At 51.0% G+C, this 14,994-nt stretch overlaps 1 protein-coding gene across 1 annotated transcript; it reads left to right on the top strand.

The window, feature by feature from the left end:
- The first annotated feature begins 1,068 nt into the window (after window positions 1–1,068).
- LOC113609439 (ester hydrolase C11orf54-like) lies at window positions 1,069–14,532 on the top strand. The gene is made up of 3 exons (XM_027086634.1): window positions 1,069–1,090; window positions 13,347–13,627; window positions 14,332–14,532. Exons 1-3 carry the CDS (start codon window positions 1,069–1,071, stop codon window positions 14,530–14,532), a joined length of 504 nt encoding a protein of 167 aa, XP_026942435.1.
- The last annotated feature ends 462 nt before the right edge of the window (window positions 14,533–14,994 follow it).

The following is a 14,994-nucleotide window of genomic DNA, read 5'->3' as shown; positions in this document are numbered from 1 at the left end:
CTGTGTAAGAGGGATCATTAAACCTGTAATTAAGCTCTCAGAAACATTGGGCAGGGAAGGGAAAGAGAGTAAGGGATGGGGTCGGGTTGGCGTTTCCCATTGTTTGGCCATATTTCTCTCTTATTTGCTACCTGGAAAGGTAAGCAGAGCAGGCTCCTGCTGGCCACTCCGCTGGGATGCTGAAGCTGGGGCTGGGGCACCTGACCCGCCCTCTAAGCTGTGTGATCTTCAGCCAGTTCCTTCCCCTCTCTGTGCCTCAAAGTCCTCGTTTATAAAGTGGGCTCATGAATTGGCAGAATTAGTCTCTTCAACCCCAATAGTCCCCATGGGACCCAGACTGGAGATCCACAGAGGCCGAGGCTGGGAGGCAGCTGAGGATGAGGGCAGTCCTTGCCACTCTTGGTGCCTCCTGCAGCGGCCATTTCAAGAGGGCACACTGTGTGGTCAGCAGCAAGGGGTTCTCTCACCTGCAGATGGGGAAACTGAGGCTCAGAGCCGGGCAGCGGCAGAACCAATGCTCGGACTCCAGCTTCAGTTCCCTCCCTGCTGCATCTTCATTCACCAAATGTTTCCTTAGCATTGACCGTGTCCCGGGCCAGGTGCTGCCAGGCCACGGCGGAGCCCCATATAGCCACCAGGACAGTGGAGGCTGGCAGAGCAGCTGGGACCCCACCTCACTAAACCTCTCTGCATCCCGTTGTTACTCAGATGCAGACTGTCGATCGAGCAGCTACGTGTGCCCAGTGCCCCGTGTGCTCCAGCCACCGAGGGCTGCGCTTCTAATCTGGGATGAGTGGACAGAGGGATGGCGAGTGGGGTGAGGTGTCAGTAACCCCCAGTGTCCTTGTTACAGAACTGCCACCATCCTCCTGGGTGGCTCTGGCGTTTTTCCTTCTCTCTTGGGCCCTCCCATGGGGTGGTGTCTGGTAAAAACATACCCTCTCCGCCTTGTCCAAATGGCAGTCACAGAGGTAGCCCCGGGATGTGGGGCATTGCACCCTCGAGTCCTTATTCTATTCTACATTGCTTGTCACCCAAACCATGTGCTGCCTTTCTTCCAACATAACGATGAAGCGCCTCAGAAATGCTCGTGAGTAAGTCCACAGATTCTGAGGCTGGTGGGTGACCTGTTCACTTGTTGAGCACCTACTGTGTGCCAGGCTCTATGCTGAGGGCTCTCCTTTCCACCTCAGCATGATCCTTTGAGGGACTAATGCTACCATCCAACTTTACAGACAATGGCAGTGAGGTGAGTGTGGTGGGCAGAATAATGGCCTCCCAGCTGTCCACAGCCGAATCCCCATAGCCTGTGAACATGTTACGTTTCGTGGCAAAGGAAGATTAGGTGGAATTAAAGTTGCTAATCAGCTGACCTTGAGATGGAAAGACGATCCTGGGTTATCAGGTGGCCCAGCGGAATCACAGGGTATTCACAAGTCAAAGAGGGAGGCAGGTGGGCAGCGTCAGAGTCATGTGATGTGAGGAAGACTCGGTGGACATTGTTGGCTTTGAAGGTGGGGGAGGGGGCCACAGTGAAGGCGGGGGGCCGGCTCTGGAAGGCAGCAACGGCAAAGAAAGGGCTTCTCCCCTAGAGCCCCCAGAAGGAATCAGCCCTGCCAACACCTTGACTTTAGCCCAGTGATGCCCATTTTGGACTTCTGACGTCCAGAACTCTGGGATAATAATTTTGTGTTGCTTCCAGCTACTAAGTGTGTGGTAATTTGTCATCACAGCCATGGGAAACCGACTGCAGCTAAGTTCCTCATCCTAGGTCACATATAGTAAATGGTGGGGCTGGATTTAAACCCAGACCTCAGGGACTGGTTCAGGGATGGACATGCGAACAAGGCTGGCAAATCCAAAGCAATCCTGGGAGTTTCCTTGGAACAAACAGGAAAGGAAATCTCTTTCCATCAGGGCTGCTGAAGACATAGGTGCTATAGCCTGGAGGGGTGGATTAGCTACCACTAGGTAAATGTCGTTCTGAATTACAGAACTGGGGTGAGAGGAAAAACAAGGTGGTGACATTATTTGAGCCCCTGGATACCACCATTCCTGAAACCAACTCATCTTTACATTCCGGGAACAAATAAACATGCCTTTTTGCTCAAGCTGGTTTGAGCTGGGCTTTCTGTCTCTTACAACGGACAGATTCCTGGCAATCTCAGGATTTGGGCATGGCTTTTGAAAACCTAAAGGATTAGAACTTGATTTTGATTTCCTCTGTGCAAACAACACCCCCCACCCCTTCCCCCCCCCCACTGCCCTTTAGGTTTTCAGAGAGAGAGCAAAAAACTCAGATGCCAAGGAGCCTTTGAATCGTATAATCCCACAACGGCGCAGCCCCTAGGAGCCTCTTAGTCCTTAGTTTTACCCTTTTTACATGGATACAGAGAGTGGGAGCGACTTGCCCACAGTGACACAGCTGCTAGGAGACAGCTGAGACCAAAATCTGGGTCTTTTCATCCCCACTCTACCCCTTTGCCTTCTGAAGTTCCACGAGAAAGGGCTCTGAGTGCACACTTTCTGGATGGTTTTCCTGCCGACAGGACTCAGGAAAGAACTGGGCTTGTCCAGCCTTGACTTTGCCGCACTCGTAACATGGCTCACGTTTGCTTGTGGTCGAGCCTTTAGAAGGCGGCTTTCTGGCTGAGCCACTCTCCAGCCCCGGACTCGCCTGGAAGTCACTGTGGGTTCTGCCCGTCTGGTCAGCTGTGGGTGTGCAGTTAATATTTCCCAGACTACGCTTTCTTCCTGGTCCCCAAACTCTCTGACCCCCTCAAAGCTCTGAGAAGGGAGGAATGTGTCAGGGGTGGGTCTCCCAGCCATCCTGGTTTCTTTGCTGGTTACTTGTCCCGCGTCGAGGAATCAGATGGCTTCACTTAATGAGCAGCTGGGAGCCAAGAGGTCCAGACCCCAGGCTGGTGCTAAAAATGTCAGCTGTGTCCAGAGCGGGCACCAGCTCCCACCCACCAACCAGCCCAGGTGGAAACACACCCTCTACTCCTCCTCCCGGCTCACGCTTTTGTTTTTTCCAGCCTCGCCACCATTTACAAAAAATCTTTCTGCATCCCCTGCCGTGTTCATGGTGGAGGTCCTTCCTCCTCTTCCTGGGAGTGGTCTGAGCAGATTCCCAGCCTCTGATCATGAGCCGGATATTTACTGAGCACTTACTAAGTGCAAGGAAGCTTCTGTCAGTATTAGTATCATTAGTTTAATCCTATGAGGTGGATACAAGTCTCGTCCCATTTGAGGTCCTAGGGAATGCGCCCAGGTGTGTGGAGTGACTCCCCCAGGACAGCACAGCTGGGAAGAGGCAAGAGTGGAGGCAAAGCTGGCATCAGTCTTACTCTGTCCATTTTACTGTTGAGGAAACTGAGACTCAGAATGGGGAAGTGACTTGCTCAAAGTCACACAGCATGTGAGAGGCTGAGATGTGCTCAGAGTTCCTGTTTCCTGACTCCCGGTTTTCTGTCTCCCCCAGGGGTCCCACAGGCCCCCGGGCAGCAGACCGGGTAGAGCATGTGGACGGCCTCCACCATGGCCACCAAGGGTCCCTTCTGAAACCTGCCTCCGCTAAGGTGGTTAGAAACCCTCCCCGGGTGGGGATCCTGACCCGCAGTGGGCGGTCCTATCCAGCCCATGGTTCGCAGCGACCCCCTCCACCAGGGCACCCCACCTGCCCCATCATGACCCCCAAGAACTGCAGGGCTCCTGGGGTGGGCTGTGGAGAGCACAGCCTGGTGCTTTGCTTGAAGCTTTAAAAAAAGATTCTATTCAAGGTGGATTCTGTCCTCTTGGAAGGAGAGAATCCACCTTCTAGTGGGAGAAGCAGATCGTTGCTGTGGCTACTTCCCATGAGGAAGTCGTGAAAACAGAGCAGGAAGCTGGGCTGGGGGGAGGGGTCGGGGAATCTTGAGGTGAAGGGGCAGGGAAGGCCTCTCTAGGGAGGTGACATTGAGATAAAACCTGAACAATGATCAGGAGGTGGCCATGAAAATATCGAAGAGCTCCAGGCAGAGAGGACAGCAAGTGCAAAGGCCCTGAGGTAGGAATGAGCTTGTCTTACTGAAGAATCCATAAAGTCAGTGAATGAGGGGGTGGGTGGTCAGAAATGAAGTCAAAGAGATAGACCTTCTTAAATAGAGAAAATAACCTATCAGTGATGTCCTCCACCACCCAAATATCCAGGGTGCGGGGGGAAGGGGACTTAGGTTTATGGCAGGTACATCACGTGACACATACGGCATTTTGTGCCGCTCTTGTATTAACTGGTGAGGTGAGAACTCTCATCACCCCCATTTAGCAGAAGAAGAGCCTGAGGGTCCAGGAAGTGGGAGGCCCGTGGAGCCATCGCTGGCCAGGCTGGCTGCTGATGGGGCCTGTGGGCTGAAGGAGGCTCTTTGCTGAAAATGCAAAGTCCCGGGGAGCTTGCTCGCCCGGCGTCTCAGCTTTTCTCTGTATCACACACAACGTGGTTCCACTTTTCCTATTTCCAGCCAAACGTTTTGGAAACTCTGGGAGGTGTCAACCCATACAGGCCCCAGAGGCTTCTGGGACTGCCTGTGCAAAACTGGTGGGGGGCGGGGACTGATATCTGCCAACCTCTCCTCGCTCAGACATGGGGCGATGCGACTCTTCCTCTCAAGGGAGAGGGGATCTGGGGATGTGGAAAGCACCTCTCTGGGTGCCGGCTTTCCGGAGAGTCTGAAACACAGCGTTCCACGGTAAGGAGCTGAAGGAAGCAGGCGCTGTTTTGGCAACGTGTATAGATCACTCACAACTGGTTTGACGGGGGATGGCGCCCGGGAGGCCCAGGAGCCCTGGCACCCAGCCTGAGGACGGCTCCTTGCATGTTTGCTGGGGCCGTGTAACCCATGGAAGCTGCGTCCGGCATCTCCCGGGGGCTCCCCTGTGCTTGGCCCAGGTGTGACGGGACCCAGATCGACCTGTGCCGGGTGGGAAGCTGGGATGGGCGCGTGAAAAGATCTGGTCTTTTGTTCACAAATATTTCTTGGTACTTCCTTTGTCCCAGAACCTATCAGCACCAGGATGCGGCCACAGGCAGGACTGATGGAGTCTTTTCTCCCGAAGCTCATGTTCTACTGGGAGAGCCACAGGCCATATAAAGAAACAAATAAAAATACGCTACCCAGGAGTGACACGTGATGGGAGGGGATGAGGTGACCCGTGGAGAAAGGGGGGTCATGGAAGACCACTCTGAGGAGGTGGCCTTTGTGGGGAGACCTGAATCGAGAGGGAAGACCCCCCCCACTGGGGAAGGACAAAATGACACAGGGCCTCATGTACCAAGTTGATGCTATCTGCCAGCTGTGCCCCTGCCTCGAGGCCCATTTCACAGATCAGTAAGCTGAGGCACAGAGAACCAAAGTAACTTGCCAAGGATATAGAGGCAAGAAGTTGAACCCAAGCCCCCTGGCTCCAGGGCCCACACAGAGAACCACTAGGCTGCACAGCCTCCCGAAGATACCTGGGGACACAGGGTCCTGCCCAGGATTCCCACTGTAGCCCATGGCTCTGAATCAAGTCCCTGTGCGCATCTAAAGACCACGTGGGGGCGGGTGCTGGGCAGCACCAGCCTGATCGACGGAAAGCTGGCCCTACCCCCTCCCTCGTGCCATGTGTCCCCCCATTTCTGGGTGCTCTCAGTGGGGACCTCGAGCAGGTTCAGAGGGGAGGCTGCCAGTTACAGCTCCCCACAGTAAGTGTGGCAAAGGGCTGGGTATTTTGTTTCCAATCTGCCAGAGACCTGGAGGTAACCCCTTGGTGCCCAGGCCTGGCCATGCACTGGTCACGTGCTCGGATGTCCCTGTGGCGTCAAATCTCTAGAAAGCTTTTTAAACACTCTCATCATGAACGGGTAACAAGGTCCCGAGGTGAGATGTGCGAAGCTAGCGTCCCTGCACAGCATCCGTCATCCAGCCTCCAGAGTCTGGCCGCACTGGTCCCCTCCAGCAGCCTGAGAGCCACCAGCCGGTCTCACCAGTGGCATCTGGGAACAAGAGTGCCGGGCTGAGGCTCTGTTCCTAAACGCCTCCAAAGCCCCGGGCCTCTGGCTCCCGGAGGGGTGTGAGTTCTGTGCTTCTGGGAAAAGGCAGGGAGCGATGCCTCGCTGCTTGCTCTGGCCGTGGACTCTGTGCTGGTCTTTGCGAGACCCGGTGGACAGGCACAGCTACTGTGGGGCTGGCTGACCCGATTCAAGTGATTCCATCAACTTCCGGCCCTTAAGCAGCTGTCCACCATCCAACCATTACTACGTTCCCAGCCCCTGCGCCTTGCCTCCAGCTCAGTCTCACATCAGAACTGCCCCTTCTCCCGGGAACACGCCTCTGGATGGCCCACCCACCCACGCGGGAGGGAGGGGTGGGTCCGACCGCCTGCCCCAGCCCAGCCAGCCCCAAACGTCTCTTCCCTGGAGCCGGGCGGCCAAAGCAGCCTCAGGACTGGAGGGCACGGTCAGCCCCTGGCCGGAGAGGGTGGATGGCTCCTGGCGGCCCAATGGAGCAGAAACATGAGAAAATGAAGTGCATTGCACTAAACTTCAGGCAGGAAAAGCATTGACTCATCCCCCTGCCCCCAGCCAATCTTTTTTTTTCCCCCCAAAAGCAACCACTGAACTTTTTCTACTTTCAGTCCCCAAACGAATTCAATCATGTATTGGGTTTGGGTTTTATTGGGAGACGGACCCCAGTCTTGCTTTGTTTTCTCACTTAGGCTCTCAGTGATCTCATCAACCAAGTTGGGGTGTCCTCAGGGCTGGGACCTCGTGGGCCTCCTCTCTTTGCCCCAAGTCCCTCTCTGTTTCAGAAACAGTCAAAAGAAATCCTCCAGCATGAGCTCACGGGAGGCTTGGGGCTAACAGGAGTTTGACTGGGTCTTGGCACCAATGCTGTGGATACTTCATTTTTTAAAAAATTAATTATTTTTGGCTGCGTTGGGCCTTCGTTGCTGTGTGCAGGCTTTCTCTAGTTGTGGTGAGCTGGGGCTACTCTTCGTTGCGGTGCACGGGCTTCTCATTGCGGTGGCTTCTCTTGTTGTGGAGCACGGGCTCTAGGCGCGTGGGCTTCAGTAGTGTGGCACGCAGGCTCAGTAGTTGTGGCTTGCGGGCTCTAGAGCACAGGCTCAGTAGTTGTGGCACATGGGCTTAGTTGCTCCGCGGCATGTGGGATCTTCCCGGACCAGGGATTGAACCCGCATCCTCTGCATTGGTAGGCAGATTCTTAACCACTGTGCCACCAGGGAAGTCCCGTGGCTGCTTCCTTTTAACATGGGAATGTTATAAAGTCAGTGGCAGCAGGACCCCCAGACCAAGGTCCTCTGGAATGTCTTGCTGTAAATCAACACTGGTGTCTTTGGCCACACGTGTCCCTAGAGGATGTTCCAGAGCTTCACCCTGTGTGAGAGCCATTACCTTGAACACAGAACACAGGACGGTGTGCGGCAAGGGTGGAAATGGTTGACTGTCTGGGACTACAGAGGCCGCAGGCTAAAATATCACCAAAAAAGGCACTGAAGTGCCCGGAACCACCTCAGTAAAGGGTGCTGGGAGGGTCTGCAGGTTCCAGCACCCTGGGCAGAGGGGTGAACTCAGGCTCACCGCCCAGATGGGAGTGGTGCTGTGTGGTGTTTAGAGCACAGAGTACTCTCCAGAACTCTTGCCTTAGGCTTCTACAGCGCTTGTAAGTTTATAAGAATAAATACAAACATGCTAGTTGAAAGATAAAGAAATAAAATAAATGTTATGAAGTCATTTTGAAGGACGGAGGGAAAAGCTGCAAAGGGACACGTCCATTCTTTATAAGACACTTTATGGTCATCTCCTTTCTGAAATGTCTACCAGAAATACGTTATATGAGGATGCAAAGCTATTTGTTCAAGTTATCACTGCAGCTGAAAAACATAGTATTTTTCCCACTTTTTTTTTTTTTTTAACTCTCATCACTAAGAAAATTGAAGTAGAAAATCCAGCAGACAATTATGCTTCGTGGAGTGGTGTCACGTCTGCAGGCTTCTCCGATGCTCACTGTGGCCTCTAATTAGGTTCGGGGTTCTCTATATGTGGGGGCCTCAGTCTAACGCAATTTGAAAGCTAATCATGCTTAATTAGGTTGTACTATTAGGAAACAGCCAAGCAAACGGAAGAATTGTGAGTCATGCTTGGGAAACTTACAAAAGCAATATCACAAAACACACTGTTACTACCGGAGAGAAGCGCAAAAGTCACTCGCCTTCTGTTTGAACGACTGGATACGCAACCATGCTGGAGAGGCACTGAGGGTCGTCCCTTCTCTAGGGGGCCAAGTTCTCAAGGTGTACTGGCTACATCTGGCTGCCTCCTCTCAGAATGGAGGGGACTTTGTTTCAGGAAGTGATCTGGAGAAATTTCTTGCACTTTGCTGCAAGATGTGAAACAGACACCTTTATGCCTCATTTTATTGGGGCACGTGGTTCAAAAGCAGCTGAAACCCGGGGTAGAGGGAGGCTGTCACTGTGCTGATACGTCCACATGTCATGGTTTAAGGACCTGCAGGAAAGTAGCTGAAAGACATGTGCCTTGTAGACGGCACAAGTCCAAGCTCAAGGTCAATTCACCTCCGAACAGTTGGGAAAGCTCCGAGGCCTGGAGAGGAAACCTCTTGTGTTTCCAGCTCTCTGAATTTATATCAACCAGGTTCATCTTCACAGAAGTGAAAAGAGGTTCTCAATTTCCCTCCTGTTGATAAGAGCATAAGGATTCCAGTTCAGCCATTAGATCAATTTCTGACCAAGGATGCTAAAAGAGAGCTTCCACTCACCTCCTCTGTGCTTTTATTTTTCATTGGCAAAGTGAGTGTCAGAAAAATGAATGAACACATCACTCCTCATATATTCATTGCCAGGCACTGGGATTAAAATAATGAATAAGACATGTCCCTGTCTTCAAAGAGCAGGGATCCTTTAGAAAGCAGAGCCTGAGGCAAGGATTAGGTGACTTCTGATGTACTGGGGAGGAGCAGGCCCAGGGCAGTGGAGGTGATGGAGAGGGAGGTGAGGTGGTGAGGGAGGATTTGATGGGCGGTGTTGCAGGGCACTGGCTGCTACACCCAAAGTGCTGAGGAGGGACAGAGTGGGCTGCCCGGCAGGTGTGTTCACCCAGCACACGAACTTCCCTGGAAGGGCTTCAAGGAGGAACCGCATCTCCAAGGAGTCACGGGAGAGAGAAAGGAGAAGGCGTTCTGCCCGGCTCAGGGAATCCCCCCTAACACACTTCCTCCCCAGGCACCTCATCCAGCCCCTCTGGGCTGCTAGAAAAGCCAGGGTCCCCTCTGTGTGGTATCTCACGTATGGAAGTGGAGGTGTGGGGTGGTGTCATCCACGAGGGAAGGAAGGGGCACCTGGGAGAATCTGAGAAGGGACACGAAGCTTGTGACCCAACACAGGGAGACAGACAAGTGAAGACACGGGTGCATGTGTCCGAGGGGTTGTGGAGAGGGGGCATCTCACAGTCTGCGAGGTTCAGACAGACCTTATTCCAGGAGGAAGGAACATGTATCCCGACACTGGAAAGATGAGTGGGATTTGGCCAGGGGAAGGATGGGGCAGGGACAGTGTTCCAGGCAGCAGGTCCAGGTAGGCAAAAGTAGGTAGGCTGGAAGGTGCAGGGGGAGACTGAAGCAGGAAGAAGGCTAGGATGAGCCTGGAGAAGTGGGGACCACGAGCCAGACCACGCCCGGCCTCGTCAGTGTGGGAGGGGCTTGGGTTTTACCCCCAGCAGCGGGGAGCTCCCCTCCAAGCAGCCGGGGCCCTGGCCCTTGGCTCTCAGCACCGGGAATCTGCTTCTCTTTTACGTTTCTGGCTTTGCTCTCCTTCCCTCTGGGCTGGGAGCTCAGGGGAATTTAGAGCAGCTGTCTCCAGACACCAGGGGTGAGAAAGTCCAGTCTTCCCCATGCTAGCCTCATAACAAGTCACCGTCATACCTCGCCGGCCTCGGGGGACATCAGCACTGTGCCAAGAGCTGGCAGCCTCACTCGTCTGCTGGCCCAGGATCAGCAAAAATGAGGGCAGGGAAGCAGGTGTGGACAGGGCTGGAGGCGTGGGCGGCCGGCTCTGCTGTCCTGCCTGGTTGGCTAAGGAGGACCCATGATGTGAGGCCAGCTCAGCCTCTGGTGAGGGACCTGGGGATGTGGCTCGGGTGGGTCCTGTCGTCTCTCTCAGGTCCCCTCTGGAGTTAGCTGAGCACGGATCCACTCGGTTGCTATGGTTCAGAGATGCCCACCAGAATTTCCCTCCTCTCTTCCTGGGTATTGGATGAGGGATGGGCGTGTGACCCACCCTGGACCAATCAGAAGTCTGAGATCGAGGCTCTGAGATGTTGCATAAATGAAGCTCAGTCTCTGGGTGTGGTGGGCAGAATAATGGCCCCCAAAGAAGCCCAAGTCCTAATCTCTGGAACCTATGAATATGTCACCTTATGTAGCAAAAGGGACTTTGTGGACGTGATGAAGAATCTTAAGATGGGAAAATTAACCTGGATTGTCTGAATGGGCCCCATGTATTCATAGAGGTCCTTATAAGAGGGAGGCAGGAGGATGAGAGAGAGAGAATGTGAGGCCAGAAGCAGAGGTTGGAGTGATGACTTTGCTGCCTTTGAAGATAGAGGAAGGGGCCACAAGCCAAGGAATGCATCAGCCTCTAGAAACTGGAAAAGGCAAAGAAGCAGATTCTCCCCTAGAGCCTCGGGGAAGGAAGACAGCCCTGATACACCTGAATTTTGGTCCAGTAAGAACCATTTCAGAATTCTGACCTCCTGAACTCTACGAGAATAAATCCATGCTGTTCTAAGCCACTCAGGTTGCGGCAACTTGTTAGAGCAGCAAAGGGAGCTGAACACGCCGGGCACATGGGTCTTTGCTGTCGGAGCGCCTTCATTTCAGAACAATGTCACGCTCCCCTCGTCAGAGATGTGGGGCTTGACATTGCTTGTAGGAACCTGGGGGCGATGCCTTCTGCGTTGCCCCTGGCTCGTGGGCTTCCCTGCAGCCAAGCGTCTACACTACCTGATTCTCCCTCCAGATCGGCCTCCTGGAGCTGCAGAGTATTTGTGCTCCACTCTCCTCACTACGAAATAGCTGACGGCTGCTGTTGCATTAGCCTTGGGTTTCCTCGTCCGCAGTGGTTGAAGTTTCCCCGAGTTTGGAATCAGCTGTTACCCTGACGGCCCTTTCGGTGGGCCGCTCTTTTCTGCTGTGTGACTGTGACCTGGCAGGTGGCCTTCCTCCCTCCTCCCCTCCCTCCTTTCTTCTCCCTGTGAACACACACAAAGTGCACCCTGATGAATTTTCACACGTGCACACACCTGTGTCATCACCACCCAGGTCACTCAGACCATTTCCAGCACCTCTTCTGTTTAAGCCCCCAAAGGTAACCTCTGTCCTGACTTCTATCACTGCGGATCTGTGTTGCCTGTTCTTATTTTTTTTGTGGTACGCGGGCCTCTCACTGTTGTGGCCTCTCCCTTTGTGGAGCACAGGCTCCGGATGCACAGGCTCAGCGGCCATGGCTCACGGGCCCAGCCGCTCTGTGGCATGTGAGATCTTCCCGGACCGGAGCACGAACCCACGTCCCCTGCATCGGCAGGCGGACTCTCAACCACTGTGCCACCAGGGAAGCCCTGTGTTGCCTGTTCTTGATCGTCACGTAAAGTGAGTTGAGTTGGGAAAACTGACTCTTGTAAAATGTGCATCTGGTTTCTTCCACTGGGAGATCCATCAGTGTCTTGTGGACCAGTAGGTCCTGCATCACTGCTGGGTAGTGTTCACTGTGTGGATGTATCACAGTTTGTCCATTCTCCTGTGGATGCACGTTTGGGTTCTTTCCAGATTTGGGCTACGATGAATAAAGCTGCTTCCAACATTCATGTTCAGGTCTTTGTCTGGACATTTGCCCTCTTTTCTGTTAGGGTGTTTCTAGGAATGGAATTGCTGGGTTGTAGGGTAGTTGTATATTTGGTCTGAATTCTTTTTTGATGACTCTCTTGCTGGTTGGATCTCACTGTCAAAAAATTGACTCCAGTTCTCTTTCCAAAACTCTCCCAAGGAGTTTTCTCCAGGGATGTGTGTCCTCTTGTGTGTGGAGCATCTAGCCACTGTGTTGATTTGAACATCTTGCCTACATGTAACGTTTCCAGGTCACATCCACGGCCCGTCTGGACTTTGTGGAAGTTGTTTTCTGGTGCAACGTGTTTCTGTGGAAAAGTCAGATCAGCTCAAATATTTCCCTCCTTTTCCCTGATCTGTTTTCCTGCTTCAATGTTTGAAGAAGTCTTTCTCTGTCTTTGGAATTCAATTGTTCAATTATAGCATATCTCGGTGTTGGGCATTTTAAAAAAAAGTTTCTTGGAACATATGAGTTTTTTAAGTATAAAGTTTCAGAGGTTTTTCTTCATTTCAGGGAAAGTTTCCTGCTTCATGTCTTTGAATACATTGTCACTGTTGGGCTTTGTAATCCAGGGACACCCCCAAACGCTTATATCGCATCTCCTGCGACAGGCTTCCACCTCTGTTAGCTTCCCTCAGCTTTGATCTCTTTGCCCTTTTCATGTGTATTCATTTCATCTCATGCCTTTTCTCTCTGTTAATATTTGATTTCCAGCTGTATCTGTTGTGTTCTGTGTCATTTAAAATTTTATTTCTTAGTTATGTAAAAATTTTTTTAAAAAGTCTGTTCCCTTTGGTCAGTTTATATCTTAAATAGGATTTGAAAATCATTTTGTCTTCCAGCGTTTGTTTTACTGAATGCATAATGTTTATTAAGTTTTTCTAGAGGGTGAAGCAACTGAGAGAAATTCTCTTCTGTTTCTGGAGACATATTTTCTTCTTGGTTGGGCTCTTTTTTTTAATACATTTATTTATTTGTTATTTGTTTATTTTTGACTGCATTGGGTCTTCATTGCTGCACACGGGCTGTCTCTAGTTGCAGTGAGCTGGAGCCGCTTTTCGTTGTGATGTGCGAGCTTCTTATTGCAGTGGCTTCTTTCGTTGTGGAGCACAGGCTCTAGGCGTGCAGGTTTCATTCGTTGTGGCACGTGGGCTCAGTAGTTATGGCCCACGGGCTCTAGAGCGCAGGCTCAGTAGTTGTAGTGCATGGGCTTAGGTGCTCTGCGGCATGTGGGATCTTCCCGGACCAGGGCTTGAACCCGTGTCCCCTGCATTGACAGGCGGATTCTTAACCACTGCGCCACCAGGGAAACCCTGGACTCTTTTTTAAAAATACCTCTTTTCGGCAGAAGGGGAGAGGCAGCACGTCGAAAGGAGGGCCTCTGGAGTGCGGAGTTCCTGAGTTTGGAGTTCTGCAGAAGGGGCTAACGGATACCTTTGCTGATGTCCAGGTCTCTGTAGTTGATTGCCCTAATTTGACTAAGGAGCCATTTACCTTTCCCGTAAAAGGTATCTGTAGGAAAACTAGAATTGCAGAAGTAGGAGGTGTGCCTTACTTATTGCCTCTTATAAATAAAACAAATTATGATCTAAATAAAATCGCAGGAGAAATCCAGCTTCCTGGAGCTTTTGTTCTTGGAGCAGAAGCAGGCCCATTTCCGACTTTTGGATTCAATTCTGAGTTTATGCCAGTTGTTCACACGGAAAGTGAACACAAACCTCCTGTGAATGGAAGTTACTTTGCTCCTGTTAACTCTGCAGATGGAGGGTGCCTACTAGAGAAATACAGTGAGAAATACCATGATTTGGGGTTTGCATTACTGGCTAATCTTTTTGCCAGTAAAGGCCAACCTGGAAAGGTGATTTTGTTTTAAAAATGCAGTATTCTCCAAAAGTTCTCAGATAGCTAAAAATTTGAAAGCTTACTGCAACTACTGTAGTTTTCTTAAGAAAATCCAAAGCTACCCAAGTCCCAAACCTCTTTAAATAACCCAGTTATAAAAGATTCAGAAAATACTACAGGCAGAGTGAGAGTCTCATTTAAAACTAAGGTTAAGAATAATACTTTGGGCTTCCCTGGTGGCTCAGCGGTTAAGAATCCGCCTGCCAATGCAGGGGGACATAGGTTTGAGCCCTGGTCTGGGAAGATCCCACATGCCGTGGAGCAACTAAACCCATGTGCCACAACTATTGAGGCCCGCGGCGCCTAGAGCCTGTGCTCCACAACGAGAGAAGCCACTGCAATGAGAAGCCGCACACCGCAACAAAGAGTAGCCCCTGCTCGCTGCAACTAGAGAAAGCCCACATGCAGCAATGAAGACCCAATGCAAACAAAAATTAAAATAAAAAAGAATAATATTTAGTAAGCGATAGCATTTTTCCAGGGAACTAAAAGGTCATTGAGGTGAAAGCCAAAAGAAGAACTGGAAAACTTAACTTCGTGACTTGTATGAGACAGACTCTTGAAAAACATTATGGAGATAAGCCTGTAGGAATGAGAGGTACTTTCGTGATTCAGAAAGGAAAAGTGAAGACTCACATTATGCCGGCAGGATTTTCTTCCTGCTCATTGAACTCTGATGCTCTATCACATTGATAAACCAATAGAGACCCATTCATTTGGGTGAGATTAATCAACAGATACTCGTTTGACTGATTAACTCATTAATTGATACTAACATAAAGCCTAATAGAAATGATCTCACTACTTAAGCCCTATTTTTTTTGGCCTTTGAAATGAAAGGTATGTCGACACTGTGCTCTGTATTGCTTCACAGATCTATCTGAAAGGGATTATTGGGAACAAAGACACATGATGGAGATGTTTTTCATTCTTTTTATTCTAAAAATAAATCTTATGTTTATAATTAAATATAAACACGATTAAGAATCAAGTGATTATTAATAAACCTACCTAAGGAGACAAAAGACCTGTATGCAGAAAACTATAAGACACTGATGAAAGAAATTAAAGATGATACAAACAGAGAGATATACCATGTTCTTGGATTGGAACAATCAACATTGTGAAAATGACTATCATTGACAATAGCCAGGA

This window comes from Aethalodelphis obliquidens, unplaced genomic scaffold (assembly GCF_003676395.1).
Source record: "Aethalodelphis obliquidens isolate GAN/ISIS:26980383/991018 unplaced genomic scaffold, ASM367639v1 scaffold57, whole genome shotgun sequence".
NCBI lineage: Eukaryota > Metazoa > Chordata > Mammalia > Artiodactyla > Delphinidae > Aethalodelphis > Aethalodelphis obliquidens.
The sequence above is the reverse complement of the archived record's forward strand: the minus strand, read 5'-3'. Positions and strand labels throughout refer to the sequence as shown.